Below are 26,604 nucleotides of genomic sequence, written 5' to 3'. Positions count from 1 at the left end.
AGAGAAAGGTTCCCTAGAAAACCCCTCTCAGTCAAGTCAGCTCTAAGACTGATATTTGTTTTGTGTGTTGGCTTTTTTTTCCTTACACCAGAAAAGCACCGCTAGAAGTAGGGCTGGTGAGGAGCCCCTTAAAGCAGATCTATAGCTGATGGGAAGGATAAGCCAGGATCACAGCACATGCAACAGTTGCTTGTTCTGAGATACACTCAAGGCATGGAGAATCTGCCTTAAGCCCCTTCCCTCTTCTTCCTCACATGGCTCGATTCTTGTGGGAGCCACGCTTTAGATACACACCATACCCTCAAGGGCAGACACATTTGAACTAGATGGGCAAACTTCATAAAGATTTGAGAAACAATGACTCTATATCAGGCAACACAAATACATTAGAAACTTCGCAATCTCAAAATGCAAAAGTAAAAGCATCTGAAAAATTTTTATGCAGACAATGAAAACAACACAAGATTAGAAATGCAGCACAATCATTCCAATATAAATAATTTAATTTTTAGTCTTATTGCTCTGTGGGCAAGAACATTTTTCTCACACCCCAGCATACAAATCTAGTAAGAAACAGTAAATCTTTGGGGTTTTACTTGCTTTCCCCAACAAACTGTGTTCACTCTTCTCAGAGCAAAGCTTTGAGCTGATAGACATGAGGTGATGTACAAGACAACTGACCACCACCAAGTACACCATGAATCTACGAATACCTCTAAGATGCACACACCACCGTATGTGTTATCATCCATATCTAAGTCATCTTTGAACAGCTTTCTGCTGGTGGTGCTCCTTGCACTGCAGTTTGCTGCCTTTCTCCACAACTGTAGGAGCAGGACCTCTGCTATTCCAGCACAGAGGCCTTTGTTGAGACTGTTCATCACATTCACTGCAGCGTCCCCATCCTGGAGCATGGGACACGTGCACCAGTCGCAACAGCACCACAGCGGATCCTTCTTCATTAACGGATTCATAGTGATGCTATTCCCAGACCACAGTATTTTCCAGTCCCGCTGTGGCACTGTAGACTAAACAAACATTGCATCAGCTGCTAAGCAGGTCCCATCTTTCACGTTTAGCTGTTTGTGAAACTCAGTCATTTCTTCTCGTTCCACATTGTCAAGAAGGAGCAGATGGCAGATGTGCTCTGCCTATAATACTGTTTTTATGATGCTCTGCCTGCTGGCAGAACAGTGGAAGCAACATTTGGACACAAGACTTTGCAGTGTATTTTCAGTTTTAGATTTGAGCTAAAAGAAAGCATAGGGTAGAGGGAGAGGAGGAAAGGCTTCTACTAAATTGGTTCTGATAGATTTCTTGGTGGGGAGGAGGCAGGAGGAAAAAAAAAAAGTGATACTGACAAAAAGGGAGCATTTAAAATGTTCATATGGGACCCCAAACAGATACAACTTCAAGACAATGTGTACTTTATGATTTGCTGAAGAGAAGCAAAAGAGAAAAGCCCTCATTTATTTGTATCAGTCTGTGTTTTACTCTACATTTTCCCTGTGCAAAGTTCATTAGGACACAGGTTTGCAGGAAAGAGACAATCATCCCTTTACATGCCTCTTTGCTGCCAAAACCTTATGACAGCAAACACTGGATTTTCCTGTTCTCCTTTGTTTTCTGACACAAGAGCCTGCTAAGGTTGTTTCAGAGATGTGTAAAACTATTAGCAGTTTTCAACTGTTCTCCACACTGCCTGCAAGGGTTTTCCATCCTTTTTTTTTCTGAGCAATGTGCCAATCTTCTTGAGAGGGTAGTCAAGAATGCAAGCAAGAAGACATGAATTTGGCTCATTTGCGTGCAGGTAGTAGAAAAAATCCACTTATATAACTAAGAATTTGGTATCATATTAATAATTTTTTTTAAAAGAGAATGTCTGCTTCTTCCCTTCCCCGGGCAAGGACCCACACTGCATGTGTCTTACTCCTGCCTCTCAAGATGCAGCAGCTATAGGTAAGCATGCACAAAGTCTGCAGGAACCAACCAGAGTTTGATGGGAGAAACTTAAAAATATGCTAAATTATAAATCATTTTTCTTCACTATATTTGGTCATAACAAACAAAAGGTTGCTCACTTCCAGTTATAAGTCTGACACAAAATCTACTTTGCAACCGATTTCATCAGGCAGTGTTACACTCTACCATTTTGTGGCATCACTGTGTTGTCATTAAAAAGGGACTCAAATGCGAGAGTCCGTTTTAGCTTCTGAAGGCGTTTTTCTGAATTGCCTAACACCAGTGACAAAATCACAATAGAAATGATAACTGGAGGATAAATATATGCTTCATAACGAAGCTGAAAGAGACACCGTAAGTTTACATCAAAGCTCCAGAAATTTTTATTAAAATATTTTTAAAATATGTGCATGATACACAGAAGAAAGTACACATTTTATTTTAAAGTAATATGATTTGAGCTGCCAACAGTATTTTTCTTTAATAATTTTAGTACACATATATCTTCCAAAATAACAACAAACCTGACAGTCAAGAAACGAACATCCTGTTTTCATTTAGAACAAGATTAAAAGAAAAGAAGATAATTGCTTCAAAACTTGGAGATTTTAAATTATGAATGTGTTACTGCAAAATGACATCTGGGGATTGAGGTTGAAAAGTTCATTTAGAAAACCTTATAAATCAAATTAAATAATGTCTATAATCTATGAATCAATCTAAGGCAATCCCATTGCACGTGGAACTCATTTATCCACATCCACTGGTACCCAGCTGCCCAGATGCCAAATTCATTTTGCGTAAACTACCGACAAAATTGTGGAGATGTCCCAGGGAAGAAAATGTGCAGAAAAATAATTAGCTGTGACTGTTGAGCAGACGCAGAACAAGCTCTTCATCCTCTGCCAGAGAAAGTCCAGTATCTAATGGCAAGTAGGGGTCCTCCTCTTGGCTGAATTTTACCTTCTTTCTTTTCAGCGGCATTTCTTCTGCTGCGGTACTGTTGCTATAGCTTCTCTTCTTTCTACCACCCTTCTCCTCAAGTTCACTGCAGAAACAAATCAATTAGTCTTTTTAACAACTGTGGTAATCAATATCATCATGTAATCTAACAATTCCTTTTAAACAAGGCAAATTTATGTCAAGATAAGAGCAAACAAAACTACAATTCTGAAGGGTGAAGCAATGGAAGCTGATGAACTCAATGTCTAAACTGGAACTGCTCTCAGGATGAGGTGGCGATGGATGTTTTGCTGTCTTAATTGATTATAGTGTATCAAGATATCACTATCACTGTTATCTAATATTTGCTGCCTAATACAGGAACAGACAACTTGACAAAACTGATTTAGCAATGTGTCAGTGGACCTTGACATGCATTCAAGATCTTGTCTAAAATAAGTATGCGACAAAAATAAAAACATAAGAACTGTCATTTCATTGTAGGATCCTACACTTAATACAGTTTTGATTTGGGACCATCTCGTTCAACCACTCTTTCCTCTCCTTCCAAGGAAATTTTGAAGCTATTAACCACCACTCTGCCATGAGAGGGAGAGGAAAAGCTCAAACACAGTAATTTTCCCTGGTGAATTCCCATTTCTTCTGCTGCTTTTCTTAGGACTTGAATGAATTGCCTTTTGCAGCCTTCAATCTGGACAAAACAGCTGCCTATCAGTTTTAATACCACATGGCCACATGACAACAATGGGAGGAAAGACTGAGCTTTCATGTATCTTCATAAGGTTTTTGTCCAAAACATAGAAAAACTGCTATAAATCATCTAAGAATAAAGTAATATAATAAAATCTATTCTAAGGTATAATATCTGTGTACCAGGTTATAGAGAACCGGTTGTCCTATGTTGTAGGGTAAAAGTCATACTTAAAAAAAGAACCAAAATGCAACCCCTCGCACCCCAAACCATTCACTCCAGACAAGGTAACTGAAACAAAGTGGCAATCTCATTTTTTCCAAGTTTGCATTTTTTTCAAATATACCAAAAATAATAAATGGAACTTCAAAGACTGAGTTTAGGCTTTTCTAAAATAGTTGGGTAAATTCAGATTTTCAACTAAAATTTGGCAAATTTCAAGCCACAAAATTCAGTTTACTTGAAAAAAAAAGTTTCAGCAAGGATTTTCTTAATGCCCATAGTTTTTACAATTGCTTAAGTCTCTAGGTAATGCTTTACTGGCTTTGAGCTGTCATTTGCATGGGGGTGGCTTTTCAGGGCTTGCTACCAACATTATACTCCTTTTCTGGGGAAAGGACTCTCATATTTCTCTCTGTAGTGCTTAAGATATTCCATAAATGCTGAAGCAATACTGACAGTATATGAAAAAACACTAAAGCACTAAGAATTCTCACTTTTCCAAGTGGACAGTGTGGGTCTGGGCCAGAGTTTCATGGTGTTCGCTTTGATCAGGACAGATTATAGGGGTTCACTTTAAAAGCATAAGGAGGGCCTCATTAAATGAAAGCATTTTATCTTGTCTGCAAAAGAGCCAATTACTTTCAGCCTTTGAAGGGACTCAGAAGCTCAGTTTGCATTCATAATTGACTAACGCTTCATCTAAGACATTAGTTCAAAATATCTTAACAGTTAAAACAATGCAGAAACCTTACAAGCTATGAAACAGCAGACTTTAAATGCCAAAAATTATAATTGCTTCTAGAGTTTCAGAGGCCCACAGGCCTAGATGTCTGTAAGGTATAAAGTTTAAATATAAAACACATTTAGAAGGAATTTAACTGTGACTTTTCTCATTTTTTCCCAGACAAAAAGCACAACAACACAATTATGACCAATTTTCATTGTAAATTTTGTGGGATAATTATGCTGAGTCAAGCTGCTTCTTACTATTACTGAGGGATTGTGGTGCTCGATTTGTAGTACAAACTAAAGATTCATCTACATGTTAGCAGGAGTATTTTCACACTAATTCGACCCCTACTGGGCTGTGAGCTGGAGGGGTGAATAGAGGAGTGTATAACACAGAAAGCAGCAGCAGCAAAACCACCAAGCAATGAAGAGGGCTAAAGACTTGTGTTTTCATGATGCTCATAAATTAGAAGTAAAACAGTATTTAATAAGGGCAAAATAGGAAGGTAAGCAGAGAATCACATGAAACATGAATAAGATGTTCCTAATTTTGAGATGCAGAAGGAAGACAGACTGTCTGTCCATAGAATGATTTGCACTGAAAGGGACCTTTGAAGATTCAGCAAGTCCAACCCCATATCCTGTTCCTGCAGGATGGATTTTTACCAGCAGTGGTCTGAGTGGTGTGGAGAGGGGTTGTACTACTCTGGAGGAGCAGTCAGACATGTAAGTTTTACAAAAGGTGAAAGTGGAAATTTTAAAAGGAAGACGGAAAATGTGTGGCATTGTGATGCCCAGGGACATCCTGCACTCCACTGGTGTGCTTCTCCTTGGCTGTTTTGACAGAAACTCTTTGGAGGAGATGTAACAGGCATAGCTCTCAGGTCTGCACGTGAAAGGACTGAGTGTACAAAGGCAGCTATACAGGCATGACCTCTGCACTTACTGTCGAATTCTGCCTCAGTCTCCATGAACTGAAGGCCTCTCAGCCCACTCTGCAGAGCCAATCTTTTTATCGTTGGTCACTTCCGAAGGACATAAATTGCCCTTGTTCCTCACAAACACACAAACTGATGCACTAGCAGCTGGTATCCTCAAACAGCCAAAATAAAACATAGTTATTTTAAGGTGAACTATTTTCTAGCAGAACAACTCAGTTATAAAGCAACCTCTCAATTCAGATTCAAACCAAAGCAAGTGCCTCTTTTTGTCTTCTATTTATAACACTTTAAAAGTGGTATGTGCAGCTGGTTTACAATTCCTTCCTTTTACCATTTGATGCAATTTAGCTTTTCAGCCACATGAACGATCCATGCTGTCTGAGGCTGCCTGATGGAAGGATTTACACAGGTGAGGAGGTACCAACAACCAACTTATCAACAGGCACAGTAATTTCTGTGGTCATCATTTGCACAGCTGTAACAACAAAGTAAGATGCTATCATTTGATAGGTAATGTTTATTATTCAAACAATATGGCATGGTTTATGAATCCTGTCCCTTAAACCAGTGCCAGCATATATGAATGGTATCTGGGAAACAGGGCATCTAACTACGACCCTGATAGCTGTATACCAAGAAAATCTTAATGTAACTACCAAAAAATAATCTCACAATTGTGTTTTGAGGTAATACCAGGAAAAAATAGAAAACTTTTAATTGTTAGTAGTTAACTCGCTTCTGGGCTTCAAGCTATGTCTTGGCAAGCTGCAAAGTTTAGATTTTAAGTGCTTAAGAATCAGTCATTTGAAATGTGCAGCCACAGAGCCAAGTTGCTGTTGTTTAAACAACATGGTACTGCAAGATGCCTAGACAGGCTCTGCTTCACTTAACATTTATCAGGGAATGCTTTGGAGCCTAGCTTCACCAGCACCGCTCTGGAAACAAACCGCCCTTGCCACTGAGGCCATGAGTCAAGTTTCCAGGCTGCAATAAAGCACACAAGCTCTTTCCCAAAGAAATGTACAGGAATAATGAATGAATCTGCTAATAAAATACAGTTCAGAAAAGTTAGGCATAATTTATCCCATAAATATTGGCATTTTGCTAATCAAACATGCTGTGCCCAAAACTTTTTCCATGTAATAAATTTTAATTCACACAGCTATGGCAGCAATCCTAATGAAGATTAATTACTGCAGTCCCTTCCATAAAGCCCAGTGCAGCTTCTTACTTGCTGTCAGAATGCTACAGCCCATAGAAACAGTAATGAAAATGTACTGTGCTGTGTTATTTTCTGTATCTGGACAGGCTGGATTGATGGGCTGAGGTTACCTGTATAAAGTTCAACAAGGCCAAGTGCTGGGTCCCACACTTGGGTCACAACAACCCCAGGCAGCGCTACAGGTGGGGGAAGATAGTCTGGAAAGCTGCCCAGAGGCAAAGAACCTGAGGGTCCTGGTCAACAGCTGCTGAACATGAGCCAACAGTGCCCAGGTGGCCAAGAAGGCCAGAGGCATCCTGGCCTGTATCAGGAACAGTGTGGCCAGCAGGACCAGGGCAGTGATCGTTCGTCCCCCTGTACTGGGCACTGGTGAGGCCACACCTTGAATCCCGTGTTCAGTTTTGGGCCCCTCACTACAAGAAAGACATTGAGGGGCTGGAGCGTGTCCAGAGAAAGGGCAGCAAAGCTGATGAAGGGTCCGGAGCACAAATCTTACGAGGAGCAGCTGAGGGACCCGGGGGTGTTTCACATGAAGGAAAGGAGGCTCAGGGGGGACCTCATCACTCTCTACAACTGCCTGAAAGGAGGTTGTAGCCAGGTGGGGATTGGTCTCTTCTCCCAGGTACGAAGCAACAAGACGAGAGGAAGTGGCCTCAAGTAGCACCAGGAGAGGTTTAGATTGGATATTAGGAAATATTTCTTGACTGAAAGGCTTGTTGTCAAGCACTGGAACAGGCTGTCCAGGGAGGTGGTGGAGTCCCCACCCCTGGAGGTATTGAAAAGACGTGTAGATGTGGCACTCAGGGACAAGGTTTAGTGGTGGACTTGGAAGTGCTGGGTTAACAGTTTGACTCAATGATCCAATGACTCAATGATTTCCAATTGAATGATTCTATGATTCCTTTACAAACCATTCCACTGATATAAACCAAAACATCTCTAAAATTAAATATATAAAGAACCACTGCAGTAAAAGGGATGAATAATCTACTTGTAATGAAATACCACTGCAATATAACTAAAAGTAAAAGACTGTCTTGGAGCTGAAGTACTGGAAGAAGAAATAATCTGTAAGAGGAAAAAAAATTAACTGGAAATCAGACCAGCAAGAGAGTATGCTTAGCATTTCTTATTATTCTATGGGAAGTATACATAAGATTTTATGGCAAAAGGCACTCAGCTCAACCATCAACATCTCACTTCTGTTCTGAGGTCACTTTTACTTTCTAAAGCTCTAGTGATGGTGGACTTGAATCAGATCTCTGAAGCTGTAACAGCACTTATCATCTCTGTTTCCATCACAGACATTGCTGGCCATAAAGCAGCAGTGCCTGACTCACTTCTGGAACACTGAAGTTTCTGTTCAATGTATTTGGGCTAAGCAATTTTAGCTTAGCTTGATACAACAATCTGAAAATTAAAATCATTCAGAGGTTGATCACAGAATTGTAGAATGCTTTGGTTGAAATGGACCTTAAAGATCATCGTGTTCCAACTCCCCTGCCACAGGCAGGAACACCTTCCATTAGACCAGGTTGCTCAAAGCCCCATCCAACCTGCCTTATATGGTTGTCATATGGATCTTGATTATCATATGGATCAAATATCACTGTTTCTTAGTCGAAAGTCTTCCAACTGGGGATGACCGCGGTTTTAATGAAACCACTTGGATTTACTGTGTGTCTCTGTCAGAGGCTTAACATTCTCTGAAATGTAGCTGCCTTAAGAGATGCTGCTAACCACCTATCTAACTCCTGCACCTGTTCACTCCTCAGCTTCAACAGAGGAACAGGACACTGACGTTCCTCAAACCTGTTCTTCTCCTTTTCTTTTGTGTGACCACTATCATCCTCCAATTGTTGGCAGCTAATTTCTGAACTGCAGACTTTCAGTACTTAATCATTCCATTTTTCCTTCATTCATGTAGACATTTGCTGATGACATATTACTTTTTTTTTTTTTTAAAGGTGGTAGTTTCTGTACCTGACAAGTTTACAGGAACAAAGGAAGAATATAGTCTGGCCTGCAGAGCATAGATTACCAAATTTCACTAAGAAATTCTACCATTGAGTCCACTTCATATAGTTAGCTAGAATGTAACTATGATAAAGACTTTTATAAAGACTTCCAGGGCATAAGAATATCCCATCTCTATCAAGAGCAATTCAATATCACAATGTCCAATTTTGCAGCTAACCAGAATGATCAAGGCCTTAAACACAGTCCTTTTATAATGTCTGTCCTATGGTGCTTTTCCGGCCATCACAACATGAAGTTTTGGCCTTCATAAAGTCACTGCTATAAACTGAATAATCCATGTTAGAAGGAGCACCATATATTTGCAGATGAATCATCTCAAAAAGACAATGAAATAGCAACCTCATCAAGAATCATGTAAAACTCAGTAGGTCAACATCAGCATCCTGAGGTATACAAAGGTACAAGAAACTGCAGTTTACCCATATATTTCATAAATAGAGGCGCACAAGCAGGCAGCACTGAATACTAACTTTGCACACCTGTGAGCTGGTGACTGTCTGTAAACTCACAAACAAAACAGTACCAGAACTAAGACACTGTTCCTTTCCCCTCACGTCCAAGATCTTTTCCATGCTGATCTAAGAGTTAATGTGATCAGTCACACCTATTAAAGATTTAGAGAAGGTAATGATGAGGGTCAGTCGGAACTTTGTTCTTCCTCAACATTTTTATTTAAAGAGGTTGAGGAATTAGAAATACCAGAACCTCAATTCAACTGCAAAATTAATATTTAAGGAATCCAGTTGCTTTTCTTTCACCCCGTTCTATATTCTTAAATTTTTCACCTCATTAATAATTTACATTGATAGCCTTAAACCAAATATGATGACTGTTGCTAGATATACAAAAATTAATCTCATATTACATGCTTGGAGTAATTAATTACTCTGCTCTGAGAGGTATGACTGGAAGGGAATTTTACTCAAAGGCAAATTTAACCCATGACTTGTATAGCTTCCCCAGTTAAAAAAAAAATGCTGGGGGAGAAGGGAGAAGAGATTAACAATGTTTTTTACTTCTTAAACCATGGACAGAGGGTTTATTTTTAAAGACTCTTAAAGGAAGACACTGTAGGTCTCACATCCTTGCTCTGAATTATCTTTTTTTTTCCTCCTTAAAGCAAGTCACAGGTAGTGTAGCCCAACATACTTATAATTTTAATCCAAGTCTTTGAGCAAGAGCTCTAGATCTTGGAAATACAAAAGAGAGTTGTGTTTTCTATTATGAAAGCTTAATTTCAATGTCTGCTACCCTTGGCTGATTTAGTTTTGTTAAAATCAGTAGGTCAATATTTCCCAGCCTCAAGAACAACTCATCATACAATTCAATGGCCGCTCTAAAAGAGGTGCATGAGGCATGAATGTCATTTAACTCTTCCCAATGGCAGCAAGATTTCTTGCCTGCTCTCTTACTCATTCTTCTCGATCCACCAGATCCCCATCATCCTCCCTCCTCCTTGCCTGGGTACATCCCTTCCACCTCTTTCCTTCCCCATACAAAATCAAATAACACTTCTCCATGGCCTTATGCTCACTACCAGCCTCTTCGGCTACCACTTTCCTTCATAAATTTACTGGTTATTCAAATTCCCTTGGTTTTCTTGATTTCCATCTTTTTTTCCAGACCTAAATTAATTTCCTTCACTGTATCTTTCTTTTCCAGCTGCACCTCCGCTTTCTCAAAAGCCTGCTAAGAGGTGCTCACAGCACCTCACAAGCGTCCAGACACACCTACACTGAGCATCAAAGCTGACTTTGGAGTGAGAGAACAAACCACTATATGCCTTGAAGAAACGTGGCTTCATCAACACTGCTGACTGAAAACAGTTCTTGGCCTTTCCTACCACATCGAAACACGCTAGGATATTGCCCAGAAGAGCGTTAGTTGGCACCACCCAAAGTCACAGCAGTTGCGGACAATCACATGCCAATAGTTACACCTGTACCCTAGCCAAATCCATTTAGCCTGTAACAACATGACTGATGTTCCCTGGGCAGGCCATAGCCAGCACAGGATTAAGCATCACATGCTGCACTGCACATCAGAGCCATCAATGGCTCTGAATTCCAACACACTCCATTCAGGCACTCCTAGAAATGTAATCTGATCCTGGACCCTGACTTTTTCCAAATCTATCTATCTGCACGTTGTCCTGCCCTAATGAGCATCCCAGAGTTTTTCCCTCTCTTCCTTTTGCGTACCTGCCTTGGCTGTTCTCACCACTCATTTCAATTTAATTACTATTCTTAGCAATGACTGACAGATCCACTCCCAGCCTGTCCCTGGCTATAATATAATACAAATATCAGTGTCTCTGTTGCTGGACATCACTGCTGATAATAAACTCAAAGCTGTTGTCTTTGAAGTTGAAAGTTTATCAGCAGTACTTTTCCCATTAGAACAATGCTTAAACTGATGTGGCCTCTAGAAAGTTCTGGATTTCAGGGCTAGCAAGGGCTGTTTGCAACTGCTCTTTGGGTCCTTGTTAACTCCTGTTCAGCTTAAATGCTGGAGAACTTGAAGCAATTTGACTTACTTTCCAAATTTCTGTCCTCTTGCCTTCTTTACAAAGGCTGAAAACACTCTCCATTGCCCCAGTCCTCCAGCAAACACAGATAAAACTGAAAAGGAGGAAAGTATTCAGTCCGAGAGTGTGAAGATGGAGAAATTAACAAAACCCTTTAAAACCACCCTTGGAGGCAGTAAAGGAAGGACCTTTCCCATCATTAAAAAGTTAACCATAAGTCAGGGCAAACAACTGAGACCAGTACTGTGTTCTGAAGCTGACAGAAGCTGGTTGTGAAGCTTCAAGTGATGCCAGTTCTTGAGACATGTTGGCCAAACCTTGACCAGATCAGTCACCGATTCAAAAAAAATCTGCACTTATTACCACTGCCAAATATCTGTCCATCTCTTGTCAACTTTTATTCTTAAAGGTTAGCTAATCTTGAGCCTAGCTGACATTCTGAGGAAGGGATCAATAACGAACATGATGTATGAATGCATACTCCCCCTTGCACCAAGAAGGAGCAATTTACTGCTGCTCAGAAAAAACAATGCATTTCCCCATCCTTGTCATTCTATTGACCCACACTGGTGAATGGGATCCAGAGGACATGGCCACCAGCCTGTTAACTTAGGGCTATCCAGTCTTTAAATCCATGTCAACACCCAGGTGTGCATACTGCCTCCAAAACATTAAGTGACAGACGGATAGGGACAACCTAGACCCTAGAACGTAGCCAATTCAGATGTGAAAAGCAAGAGCTTTATGAACTTAGGCATCTAGCACAGAGCAAAATAAAATTCTATACTCCCATTTAAGTTTCAAGATCACCTTTCTGGATCTGTTACATGATAAGCTGTTTGTCAGAAATACACAAATGGATTTCTTGTTACAGTGATGCCAATCACAAAAACCACACAGAACTTCATGCAGTATCCTTCCATCTTCCTGCAGTATGTGCTTCAGAACTGCAATATGTTGCCATCAACTACAGATCCTCATCCCCACCCTGTGCTTTTCTGTTAAAATACAAGAAACAAAATCTTTTGATTTACACAATTAAAAACAGTTTTAAATTAAGAAGAAAATATTAACATCATAATTTTATTATATATTTACTAATAACTCCGATTCCACTTCATGTGAATGTTGAAGAGTCTGAGCAACACTGAATCACAGAACTTATTAAGTTTCACCATGCAGAAATTTATTTAATACAGCACAGGTGCAAAGGACTCATTGAAATCCTCAAATGACTTCAACGTTTTTCCTTTCATACAGAGCCTGTAACGTGATAGTAGAAAAGTGCATTTCTGAAACTGTACCAGCTTTGTATGGCAAGGTTTTGGTAGTGAGGGGCTACAGGGTTGGCTTCTGTGAGAAGCTGCCAGAATCTTCCCCTGCGTTCAACACAGTCAATGTCAGCCAGCTCCAGGACAGACCTGCCACTGGCGAAAGCCAAGCCCACCAGTGAGGGTGGTAGTGCCTCTGATATAACGCAGTTAAGAAGAGGAGGAAAAAAATCCTGCGCAACAGCAATGGCAGACAGAGAGAGAAGTGAGAAAATGTGAGAGAAAAAGCCCTGCAGACATCAGTATCAGTGAAGAAGGAGGGGAAGGACGTGCTCTAGACACCAGAGCAGCTGTGGTGAAGACCATGGTGAGGCAGCTGTGCCTCTGCAGCCCATAGAAGTCCGTGGTGGAGCAGAGATTCACGTGAAGCCCGAAATGGAGGACCCCAGGCCAGAGCAGATGGATTCCTGAAACAGGCTGTGACCTGTCCTGTCCAGCTGAGGAGGGCAGTGATAGAGCAGCTTTGGTGGACACCAGGTGTCCAGACAGGGTCAACCCCCAACAGAAACCTACAAAACCTCCAGGGAATTAGTCAAGATTTTTGCAGGTGAAACAGTCTTACTGAGATCCCTTCAACACTGACTCAAAAATCTTCCTCATATAGCTTCACAAAAGAGAAATACTCTTTAGCTCAGATTTCTGCTCAGCACCTAACACATAAACTAAAACTTAAATACTAAAAGAGAAAGAGGACGATTCTAAGATGAGTTCACAGAATCACAGCATATTCTGGAAGGGACCCATAAGGATCATTGAGTCCAGCTCCTAAGTGAATGGTTCATAAAGGGATTGAACCCACAACCTTGGTGTTGTTAGTACCACGCTCTAACCAACTGAGCTAATCTCAGGCTTCCTAACATCTAAACTAAACAACGTATAAAAACATAAACATTTCAAAATGTTCATGGAAGATGGTACATACCTATTGCTGTCTTCACTTCCTGAATCTTGCTCTTCACTTTCTGAATCTTGCTCTTCATCAGAATCTTTATATTTATCAGGATCTGGAAGAGTACTTGGATCAAACTCTTCTTCACTTCCACTGTGAGCAAGAAAGGCCACTGTTTCCTCTTCAGCCTGTCAGGTGACAAATGGAAAGTTAGAAGACAAGCAAGCAAGTCCATGTTACTTGCCACAAACCCACCAATAAATAGGGAGGTTGTAACAAAAACCACTGGCCTCAACCACAGCCAAAGACCACCACTATTATAGGCAGGAAAATAGAATAATTTCTGCCATCATCAGTGCTCTCCTCCAAGGCTTTTTGTTAAAGGTTGAAGAAACATTATTGAAAAAAGAAAGCACAAGAATTTACATTTAAATTCTACCTTCCAATATTGTCATGTTGAATCTACCAAATCTAGGAGAGATTTGTGCAGCAACTAATCAACAGCCATCTCAGAGCAAGTGTCTAAGTAATATGCAGCTTTACTGTCTCTCGGAAACACACTGGCAAAGACATAGTCACTTATGGACACATTAATCACTGCTGTAAGGTGAATTTCATTAATTACTCTGATTTAAAACACATCAGAGTGTCCTTGCAGTTAAAAACCAAAATGCTGCTTAAGCTGAATTAACTGCTCTAAGGGAGTTTCAACCATCCTCCACATGAGATGCACGTTCTTCAGGCTTCCTCCCAGTTCCCCTCATCCTTCTATTTGCAGTCCAGCATCCCTCTGTCCCCACAGCATGTCTCAGGATGGGTGGCTGGTATTGGCAAGTTTCCCCAGAGTACAGTAGTGCCTCATCAATTCTTTAACAAAGAGAGCAGAGAAGGTGCTGCTCCATAAAAGTGTTGGATAATATAAAAAAAAGTGCTGACTGATTTTGCAGATAAAAGTTCTGCTCCACTCAGTCCTGAACTGATGGCACCACTTTTCTAATTTTTTGCTAATAGGCACGAAAAAACCAGACAGACTGGAGGGCATACGTAATTGTATATGCACACAGAAATGCAAACAGAAAGCACACAGGCATTTCTAAGCAGTGTGAACCCTAGATTCATGCATATTTATGACAAAAAGCACAAACAAATGTAAAGAAACTATAATTAAAGACATTGCTACCTTTTGTTTATATATCTAATCAACATGCATATAGCTGAGTTTTCAAAACAGTACCCATTTAAATGATCTTTCATTCTATAAATACCTTCACATCATTACATATTTAAAGTTAATTTTTTTTCCTGATCTTTCACCATTTCTCTCAGTCGATTTTAAAAGAACAGTGTTTATGTGCACATACCACCCCACAAGAAAAAAATATAATCAATAATTTTTTAAAAAATCACAAAAAGCCAAAGAGAAACCATATCAATGGTCTCTGTTATATCTGCATATAGAGTGACTGAAAGGCAATGAGCTGGTGAGGGGTAAGATTAGTCACCACTGCAAGAGTCCATTCTTGCTTGACCAGTGACACTTCTGCAGTGCACTGAAAGCAAGCAGAAGAAATGGCTAAAAGCCAAATCTGCAACCAGAAGGTAGAGAAAAAACATACTAAACACACATTTTGTTCTTTACCACTCTGAAATACTAGTAAAGGTAATTATATAGCTGGGTGTATAAAAACACTAAAAAGTATCCTCAGACTCTGCAGCACTGTAAACTTCCTAAGGTAAAACCACCTACCAGGAAGCACACTGATTATCAGGAACTTCGTTCTACCTCCCAACAAAGACTTTTTGTTTAATAAAAAAAATCTCCAAGCTCATCCTTTAGTACAATACTTACAGAGCACTACTAACTCCACAGAAAAGTGTTTTGAAGGTCACCTTTTTGCTAATTAATTTCCATAACTGAAAAGCACTCTGCATTAAATTATAGCTTATTTCAAGTTCTTTAAACATTAAATATTTGCTCTTTACTTGTCCTTCCCATTGCATCCATTCTTTGAATACAACTGGTGCATACCAATACTACATCTAAAAAGAATCAAAAAAGCGAAGTAGCTTTCAAAGCTGTTGTATGGAACAAAGTATTTTTTATTATGTATGTGCGACATCATGCAACTGTAATACTAACATTCATTGGCAGTCATCTTCTAAGACTTGGGCTGTTCATTCACATTCTCAGTTATGTCAGTGAAGTGTTGAGACTGAATTGTTTCCTAAGTTTTGTCATTTATATATGCACACGTAAAAGACAATTACACACATGCAGATCAAACCTTCAGTTCCATTACATATTCATATTAATTTTTTCCAGCTGAAAATATGCAGAGATGTATTAAACATAATGCTTGCTATAGCAAAAGAATGGCAAAGATGCCTCTTTCATTCATCAGGAATCATGAAGTTGTTTATCTTATAAGTATCACTGGTTACATATTCATTAAAGTATTTGTAAGACCCTGAAATTGTTAAAAACTTCAACAGGAACATTTATCATCCACAGTTGAACAACAGAAACTCATTATTTTTCCTCTCTTGCTTCAAATTTATATCAGCCAGTCAGGAAGAAGAAATCTTGTGACTTCACATTACTCATCACAAGAGCTGGAGAAAAGAAGTAAAATCATTGTTCAAAATGACACATATAAAAGTTTTTCAGATACAGATAGGATGCAATTTACAGACTCAGGATGCGACCCTTTCTAAGGAAAATGCTATCAAATAAGAGATAAACTGAAGAGCAGATTTCAATTGCCTGTACTTTGTGTCTAAGGCTAGTGACAATGTAACAAACACTTCGGAGTGTGAATTTTTACCAAGTTCAACTGTGGAAGGAAACCTTTTCAGACCTCAAATCAGACTGGCCAGGAGAACTGGATTTGCTGGCAATCATCTTGTTGTTTTCATTCTGCTCAAGGGTGACAAGCTCTTTCTATCTTCAGACCACACCAGCCCATATATTTTGTAATCCAGTTCCCCAGAAACTCTGCACAAAGACTTCCAGTTTGAACATGACGTTGAGATGAAAACATTTTTGCATTCACTTAGTCTTCCTTTGAGGCCTAAAGAGATTCTTCTTATGCAAATTCAACATTTTAGGAAAATTCAGCAAAATTTCTGTGCTGGAGGTTTTGGAAACCTCGTTGCTTTCAACCTTCCCCATTCTACCAAATCATTAATGACCATACTCTACTGCAGTCATTTTGGAAACATACACCCAATGAGGCAAACAGGGCAGGTTCCCCTAGAGCTTTTGTTATGTTTCTCAACAGAATACCTCCAATACAAACTCTAGTTGTATTTGTTACAAGATGTAATGACAACTTCCTATCTTCCTAAAGAAGACTGAGTGGCTGGTGGAGCTCAGGTAAATGTGTTAGGCAGGCTGCGAGACACTGAAAACAAAGAAACTGATGTACCTCAGACACTTAAGGGACTTAAATGTCCAAAAGAACAGAATGATGTCTTATTTCTACCAGGCATTAGGCTCTCAGGTGGCAGTTATCTACTGTCATTGGAAAAAAAGGGACAACTGAAAAAAAACACCATGAAAACCTGCAGGTACATAAAGAAAGAGTTCTTATTTGCCCACATTTAATTTACAAAATGCATATTTATTATGGTATTTAGCTTAATCTAATCTAATAGGGGTTTTTGCTCTAATTAAATTGTCTAGGGTTGCAATTTTTATGTTCAACCCTTTAAGCAATTTATCAGTTTCTCCAAACAAGGTTGAGGGGGAAAAAATAACTGCTTAGGCACTATTAGTTCTGTGCATAGTACTTTACAAAGCCCAGTGGGAGAATATTTCTGATCAGATGAAAATAAAACTTTCAAGGTTTGTTTAGAATTTGATCAGACTTGAGTCCATCAAGAGTCACACTCATACAATATTCAGTCCTTTTTAAGTTGTGTCACCCTTCAGTTTTTGCCAATAGAGCCTCTCCTAGTATGTGGTGCTTGTGATTTTAATGATAAGAAAAGGTAAGTTTTAAATACTGCTAGGAGGTTACCCTACCTCAAGTACACAACTTTTAGAAGTTTAGCATATTATGGTTCATATAAAAGGATATTTTAAAATATAGTATTTTGTAAGATCTGACAGCATTGCACATTTTCTTAATTTTCTTCTTTTTGACAATTATTTTTTAGATGAAAACAGAAGCTGTTTCCGCATTATGTTTATAATGGAACATATTTATAAACAGAGTAGGTTTGTAGCATTTCCTTTAAAACATCTTATTCTGGATTCCCCTGATCACCTCGCAGGTTTGTGGGGTTTTTTCATAGCCTGTACCACCAACCCACAACACTGTTCCCAGCTGATGCACGTTTGCTCTGATAGCACCTACACTGCCCAAAGGAATACTGCGATTTTGGCAGTTCACAAATGAAATACAACCTTTGATGTTGCTGGGGTGTTTGATCCAACAGTTGCTTTGAAGATCAAGACCAAAGCCTAAGACGATACTGAAAACTGACTGTGAGGCAGTGGAGCAAACCAAGTGCTGATCTGACATACAAGGAGCTGCCTAAGCCATGAGAAAACTGGACAACCACACTACATTATCATCTAAGGTGCATCAGTGTTCCATGGGCCTGGCCAGAAAGGCTGATTGATAGCCAAAAACTGAAGAAACCAAGGTTCCAGATTAGTCACACAGACACAGTCTTTGCACTAAGATGATCTCACTAATCTCTGGGCTCTAGAAGGGGCCAGTCATAGTTTCTGGTTTTCACACCACTTGGTTTTCAGTGTAAGGGACACATAACTCTTAGCGTCAGCTTCAAATCATTCACCCGTCCCAATCACTTGCAGTAACACCAAGGTTCAATTTCATCCAGGCATTCTTTATTTTTTTTCAAGCAATCTGACATTTTAAATAATACAGTAAGCCTAGTTCAGCCAGCAGAACCTTACTTTTACCAGTGGTCTCACATAATGCACGAGAATACTTAATTTTCTTTCTTGGCATTCCTAAATGCCCCACATTTTATGGTCAGTGAATGGGTAAGCCTGTGTTCCAAACTAGCAGACATTGATGTATATATTCTGACACTCAAATCTCTGTGTAACTCTAGCAAAGCAATTTGTGCTGGAAATGGCTCCTGCCACAAGCAAAGTTCAGCATCACTGGAAACACAGAACTTGTAGAAATTTCCAGGCATTTGCTTCTGGCTTTTTAATATTAGTAAAGTTTTTGTCATTTTCATAGCTGTAAGAATATATTTTATCTGTAAAATTTGATCTCTATAAAGTACTTAAGAGTCCATACTAGAATTAATAGCAACACAATGAATGCATGTAGAGAAAGATAATATAATTTGGTAAATTTACAATTACAAACTCATCTACCCCGAAATGACATGCTGAGAAGTCCTAAATATACTCAAAGCCTTTTTTATAATATATTTGCTCTTACCTGCATTTGAGTTATAATGGATATGTCTCAGAACTAGACCTTATGCTTTTCCTTTTTTAATTTGTTCCTATAAAACCCATGCAGAATACTTACTGTATTCTATATGTAAAGACAATTTACTATATTACATTTACTATATGTAAAGACAATTTTCTTCCAGTTGTTACTTGCCACAATTAGCAACATGACTTTAACAATAAGAGCAAGCTAATATCAGGATAAAACAATTATCCTATTACCTTACATGTAATTAATTTTACAGTCATGAGAATACAACTTAAAAGAAACTAAGTTACTAGGTGCATAGCACCAGAAGCAAAACACACACTGAAATACAAGAAATTCTGGCAAGCAGAAGGTTTTAACCTACTGCATATAATCTTAACTTTAAAGACTGCTTGCCCACAGATTTCATAGGAGTGCTAATAGTTCCAGCATATTGAAATAGGGGCATGAGCACACAGTGGGTTTATTTGCCAACTTAGGATCTCTAGTATCATAAACAAAGTCTCTGGCATTCAGGTTAACAGAGTAGTACCTCCTTGTCTAGTGCATATATATAGATTATATAGTGTGTGTGTGTGTGTGTGTATAGTCATAGGTTATACAGTTTATATAGGTTATATATATTTATTTTATATAGTATATATAGGTTATATAGTATAAAGGTTCCCACACGTGGCATACTAGTAGGTAGACAGAGATGCTACCATGCACACTAAATCCCATCTGAGAATTGATTTAAAGCATTTAATAATGCAAAGGCTTCAGACCAGAAAAGTCTACGCCATTTTTATTTTTAAATCTTTCTAATGCTAGGTTGTCAGATATTTGGCTTGCAACTCAGCTAGTAGTACAGGGAAAAAAGGGGTGTGTGCTGTGACTCAAGAAATGCGTAAAAAAAGTCTGGTAGAATTAAACCTGCCAACATAATTGTCCAAAATATTAAGGTCCTCTCAATAAGGATTAAAAAAAAAAAAAAAAAAAAAAAAAAAAAAAAAAAAAAAAAAAAAAAAAAAAAAAAAAAAAAAAAAAAAAAAAAAAAAAAAAAAAAAAAAAAAAAAAAAAAAAAAAAAAAAAAAAAAAAAAAAGGAAAAAAATGGGGAGGGGGAGAAAAACAAACCCAAAACCAAACAAGAAAGAAAGAAAGAAAGAAACAAACAAACAAACCCCACCAGCCAGAAAACCACAGTGCAGAAGGCTGTTTTTAAACTTATATTCTCAACGCATAATCCTTGGACTGTCTATTTACACTCCTCCTTTCTTTCCACTTTTAGGTTCACAGCAGTCATGGCTGTCAGCTCAAATACAGAGAGTGATTCTCTAAAGTAGTCTCTGTGTTCAAACATTTCAACATATCAGTCTTCTCCAAGGAACCTCAGCATATGTCCACAGAGATGGTGCCCACACAAGAGAATTTTCTCTGTATCGCTTTCTGGTACTTTTGAACAAGCTCAAGGGAACTGCATTCCCCTGCCATGACACAACAGTGTCCCACCACCACCACCACTAGTCACAGTGGAGACTGGGAGCAGAGACCACTCTTGGCTTAGTAATGCTTATTTTGCAGGAAGTAACAGATCAACAGCAGCACTGACATGAAATAATCAGGAGGGAAACCTCGTAAGTCACGTAATTCTGTAAACTGCTTAGTTCTGCTCTTTTCTTGGAACAATTGATTTGTATTCAGTACACAACAAAGAGCAACACTGGCATTAAGTTCTTGTCCTACGACAAGATTTTCATGTTTTCACTGTGCTAAGTCACATCCCCTAAATGCTTGTACAAAATACACATGTAAAAGAGCGTATTTACAGGGAGAAAAATATGAATCAAATTAATTCCAGGTAGTGAAAGTTATTTTAACTGCTACTGTTGCTTCTACATGAACTGAGAAAAAGAAACCCAGAAGAGGCATTGCTGCTCACAGCACTGACTTAATTACTTGCTGTGAGAACAAGACCTTGTCTGCCTTAATTCCAGATCTATGTAGCAGCAGCAACAGTTTCATATTCCTTCAAATTTTCAAACAAGTAACCAGTAAGTAAATCAGAGAGCATCTGGCTGCAGGGTCATTTATTTATTTGATTTTTTAATAGTTGTTGAATTCACATTCCTAAGCCACGAATGCCCATCTACAAAATGTTGCAGAAGACAACTCCTGGCACAAAAAGCGTAACAATAAAGTAGAAGACACAAGAGAACAGATGAATCAAGCCTTACAGACAAGGAAGCAGGTTGCCTCGGGAAGATTATGAGCAATGGCAATGACACAGCAGGAGACCTGCCCCTTTTTATTTCCACAGGCATTGCTGCAAAGGGGAACCTGAATGAAGAAACTAATAAAAGCTTCTGAGGTAGACTGGCAGCCATCCACCAGCTAACAGATAATTATAATATCCCCTGATAACAGTTTTATCTACATGAACAAATATGACAGGCATGTCTTAGAAATGACAAGTGGGAAGAACATGAAAGATTTATGAGGCAAGATCTATTAGGGCAACTAACTGAAAGAAACAAATTTTCAGGTCTAAAATAACATACAGCAACTTAAAAGAAAAAAAACACCAACACCAAAACAAAACACCCAACAAACCAAATCACCAAAATTAAGGATAATTGCTGAGAGTTAGTGTTACAGGACAGCTATCTTCAGGAAAGAGAGAGTACATTTATCATCTGTGGTAAATGAAAGGACAAGTAGAGAATTAGGAAGGATTTAGATAAGCACCAGACAGTGCTCATGGCACTACTAAGGCATATGCTAAAGGAAGAGAAAGCGGTGATACCCACACTGACTGTTAAAGACAGTAGCAAAGAAGGTTGAACTTTTTTTCTTGAGAATTGCCTAATCCACAAAATGTCAGCTAAGATTTTAATTTGGGTGGAAAGGTGGAGCTGAAGTAAAGAGACTGAAATAAGACTTATCAGTACAGACATGAATTTGTATTTTTCTCCACAGATAAAAGGAGAAAAAATGCAAAAAGCTGTGCAAAACATTTTCAGAGAAGGAGATTGAAGACTATAAGATTCCTGAAATTATGAAAGAGGACCTAGTAGAGAGGAGAGACATCAGAAGAGAGGGTAGTTACATTTGCAAACCCCTGAAAAACTGGAGTGGATACGGAAAGGCCAGGTGACCAATCAACAAGTGAGAGGAAGGCTGAATAACGTCAGGGGTCCCAGAGAAGAGGAGTTGTCCAAGAGGGAAACCAGACAGCAGAGCTAAAGAACATGATGGACGACATCTATGGAGGAGAATTGAAACATGTCTTTGTTGCAAATAAACAGAAGGGCATGAAGAAATGTGGCAGCTTGAAAAGTATGAAAGGTCAGCGTGGAAGCAGGAATCAAAGACAAACGGAAGAACCATAAGGCAGAAGTGAGAAGGCCTCAGAGAGGAAGACTACCGAGAAAAGATCTGATGGAGATGGCAGTGATGACAAAGGCAACCATGGAGGAGAGAAGAACTTTCTGAAGCTATTTTAAAAATGGGAAAGAGTAGGAAAGGGGAAGAGTAAGAAGGTGCGAGAATGGCACCGAAGCCAATTGTGAAGGACACAGAAAAAAATAGCAAAGAGGGAGAACAGCTAGTCATGGGTATAGAGGAGTTAAATCAACAGCAGACAGAACTATGGAACACATGGCAAAACACCTGAAGGCACCTCTTCACATGTTTTGCCAAAGTCTACACAAGGTTACAGGGGCTCAAAAAGTCTGGAGGTAACAATAATAAAATACAATCAAAGCATGCTAAGTAACAGCAGTGTTGTTCCTGTGTCCCTGACAGTCCCTGAACTCCAGAACTCTTCAGACAGGGACTGTTTGATACAGTCACAGTCTGAAAACCATTCTACAGGTATGACTGCAAATTTTCCTGCAAACCAACCAAAAGATCTGACAGGGAGAAGTGAAGCTCACCCTCATTTCACAGAAGTAATTTTTTTTTCCCACTGCTCTTCTGTTTTCTATCAGTCTTTTAGGTCTTCTCATGAAAACATCACAGTTTATTAAATGAATCTAGTGAAGACAACTATCATCTCATTCTCAGCACAAAACCAAAATATTTGAAACAATGCAGTGAGAGGAAAATTGAAAGTTGAGACAATTTGCCATCAAAAGCCTAAATCTGTGCCTAATTATATCATATGGAAAAGCTCACTGAAGAACCCAAACTGTGCTATATCAAAGAGCCTTTGGGTTTTGTACTGCTGCCAAAATGTTTTACCCTACTTCCAGCGACTGAGTAACAACTTTCAGATTTAGCAACTGAAATACTAGTGGTATACAAATACTCATCTGTAGATGTAATTAGCATATTACTGATTTCTAACTGACTTCTTGCTGCTCCCTGGAAGTCCATGCTTGCCATAAATCAGTCTCAAACATTCTGTAAGCATTGAAGGCATCTTTACAAATTTTAACCTAGAAAATCCCAATTTTCAGCTAATGACATATTATAACTTAATAGTCATTCATTTGCTTGCCTGTTTATTTCAACAATATCTAAAAAATCTTTATACTGCATAAATTATGTATTATATCCGTAACAACAGGATACAGCACACTGTATGATTGATTACCTTGGCATTTAGCTCCTGTGGGAACAGCTTTTGTGAAACATGGTTCTATCGAACTCCCTGAAAATTACATTTTAGTAAAACTGACTGAATGATCAAGCTTGGGCATGGCTAGACATAATGTCATTAACATGGCATAGGCAGGTACAAACTTGCACTCTTCATAGTGTACCAAAGCAATGCTATTTTTTACATCTGTTTCTCAAGGAATCAGAGATAGCAACATCAGGGTGGATCAATTTACATCAGTGATTTGAATCAGTAATTATAAACCCCACTGAAATCAGGAAACCTTTAATTCCCACAGTGTTTTACACAAGAAATCACTGCTATTTTTGTGTTTATTTCAGTATTCTGAGCCACTATTGTTTTACACTGGACTTTACACAAAATGTGTTACTATTTTAAGTGTGTTACTAATTATTTTAAGTCCCAGTTTTTCCTTTTCCCTTAGCAAATGATAAAAGTGCCATCATGTAGTTGCCAAGTGTTTGTTGTTAATTTTTTTTATCATGATTAGTGTCAAGCCTGACTCTTATTCCATCTTAAATACAGCAGATGTATGGAAAAAAAATTAGGTTATCCAAGCAGGTGCTGTACTGTAAATTCAACATTTGTGTATACATTCTGCATTGCTAACAAAATTTACTACTTCTGAGCACCCTATCTTATTCTTGGTATGGCTAACAGCTCCAACCTAATTTATACTCACAGACCAAAACAGGATGGTTAGAGTAAGCAAAGACAACCAGTTCCTCAAATCCTAATATATTTTTAAACCTTTAACTGCACCTTGAATTCAACTTATCAAATATATCAAATTAATAAAGCATTTCAAAACCAGGAAAGGATACATCTTGTTATGAAAAAACAGTTCGTTTTCCCTATTAATGATTGTTCTCTAAATCACATCCCTATCTGAAACTTAATCAGCAACTTCATTTCTTGAATAATTTCTTTTTAGATTTTTATACTGATTTTTTCATAGCTCATTCCTTAATACCTTCATTTTATCCACTGTTTTTAAGTCCTCAAAATAAAAGAAGGTATCTAACAAATTAAAATATGTATTTTAATAACTTTTTCGTTATTTTTATTGAGTTGCTGATATATATACGTATCATGTTATTAATAAGTATAAGATGGTTTCCCCCCTCTGCCCTCCCACTCCCCCAAATACTTGCACATATATAGAAAATGTGAAAGAAAGGGAGAACAAGAAGGATAAATATTAATCTCATTGATTTAAAAATAAATCATAGCATGCTTAGAAGCTGTCAGGAAAAGTAATTTTAGCCTAACTTTACTGCTCATTATGAACTCCACTGCAAACAGCTCAGTTGCTCTACTGACTTTCTGGTGTTGTTACACAATCTGCTTGCCATTACCGTTTGCTGTAAATTATTAAGTACTGGAAACAGAAACAGCAAACTGAAAACAGGATTTGCTGGCTTGAGGGTAGATATACTGGTTTATATTGTCATATCATGGTGTTTTACCACTGGCAGAAATGTTTAAACAGATTTTCTCAGCTGCTGAGGGAAAGATGAGGTTTCCTGTGGCCACATTAGTACCTTCTAGAGACCCATCCTCAAGGATCAATTAGTAGTCACTAGTCTTTAGCATTTCAATCTTGACAAAAATCTGAGGGCAGCAACCATAACACACTCCATACATAAAAATTACACTCAATTGCTACTTTCTCTACTACCTGTCATACAATGATTTAGACTTACATAATTCTTCGATTCTTGGCCTAGTACTTAGAACAACAGACGAAAACCAAGCCTTTTTTTTTTCTTAGAAAGCTTTTTCATCTGTTACGTTACACAGACCAAAACAAAGAACTGACTTTGAAACAATGTTACATTTTATAATAATTCCAGAGTCACAGGAGTATTCCTCTGTTTGAGAAATGTGAGCCCTAAGTGGTTAGTCCCCTTTGCACAGTCACGTAACTTCGCAAGGGGAACATTTTATCTTTACAATAATATTTTTGCTTTCTTCAGGACTACAGCTCTTTACCACTGACAATTTTAGGATTTCAGCTTTAAAGAGTCAGTAAAATTATTTCTACCTCAGCAGAGAGACCTGATTATAAAATCCAGTTGTGATCTGATTGCATCCACAAAGCTGTCTCCTCATGCATGTAACTTAAATGGCTTACACTCCTTTTTTAAGTTCTTGCAGTTTCACAAAATTTTGAGGATAAAATTTAATGATCTATTGAAAATAAATAAATCATTTGTTATATCACATTCTACTTGGCATACAACATTAGCACAGAGAACATTTGCTAGAGGTACTGTTAAGTGAATATCCTTGTTACATTATGCATGACTTCCCAAAGCACTGAGTACATAATATCCATCATGAAATTCAGAATACATAACTAAATTTAGAAAGGAGTACATTCAGACCTGTGATCAGCATTCTGACATCTCCAGTTATGAGTTTTAATTAAACTTGCTTTTGTATTAAGTCTATTTTTATTAAATAAGTACAGAATGCTTTATACATATGCATAAACAAAAAAAAAAAGGTAAAGTTATTTGTAGATGCCTCTTTTTAAAGGGACTTCATCATTCAAGTCACTGTTCTATAACTTCACAGTTGTGATGAGGAGGCACAACTGCTGAACATGATCAATGTCTTTGAGAGATTCAGACACCTCACTGGCAATCCATTTCAGCAACCCAAATAGTACTTCCAGTGACAAGAAGCTGATAAAGGAGATCAATGGGTGACATAGGGAATGGATTTGTGGGGGGTTTTTTAGCCAGGAAATAAATTATCAAAAAATAAACCCAAAGAGATTCTTGGACAACTCAGATACATCAGACTAACCCTTGGATTCTCCAATTCCTGTATTTTGGTACTAAGGATCTCTCACCACTAAGAAATGAGGTCTCACTTTCTCTGTGTTTTCTCACATAATACATCTGTGGTGGGTTGACCTTGGCTGGATGCCAGATGCCCACCCAGCCACTCTATCACTTCCCTTCCCAGTTGGACAGGGGAGAGAGTAAGTTGGAAAACAACTCGTGGGTTGGGATAAGGCAGTTTATTAAA

The 26,604-nt window shown here is 38.4% G+C and overlaps 1 protein-coding gene across 1 annotated transcript in view; it reads right to left on the bottom strand.

The window, feature by feature from the left end:
• Positions 1-2,321: 2,321 nt before the first annotated feature.
• DDX10 (DEAD-box helicase 10) overlaps positions 2,322-26,604 on the bottom strand; it is a 165,823-nt gene continuing 141,540 nt past the window's right edge. The window contains exons 17-18 of the mRNA XM_027900658.1: positions 13,551-13,705; positions 2,322-3,010 (exon numbers count right to left, since the gene is read on the bottom strand). Of these exons, the coding sequence (XP_027756459.1) occupies positions 2,821-3,010; positions 13,551-13,705 (345 nt within the window). The 3' untranslated portion in view covers positions 2,322-2,820. The remainder of the gene's footprint in view (positions 3,011-13,550; positions 13,706-26,604) is intronic.

This window comes from Empidonax traillii, unplaced genomic scaffold (genome assembly GCF_003031625.1).
Source record: "Empidonax traillii isolate 1590-97213 ecotype Southwest subspecies unplaced genomic scaffold, ASM303162v1 scaffold21:size2437335, whole genome shotgun sequence".
Classification (NCBI taxonomy): Eukaryota; Metazoa; Chordata; class Aves; order Passeriformes; family Tyrannidae; genus Empidonax; species Empidonax traillii.
The sequence above is the reverse complement of the archived record's forward strand: the minus strand, read 5'-3'. Positions and strand labels throughout refer to the sequence as shown.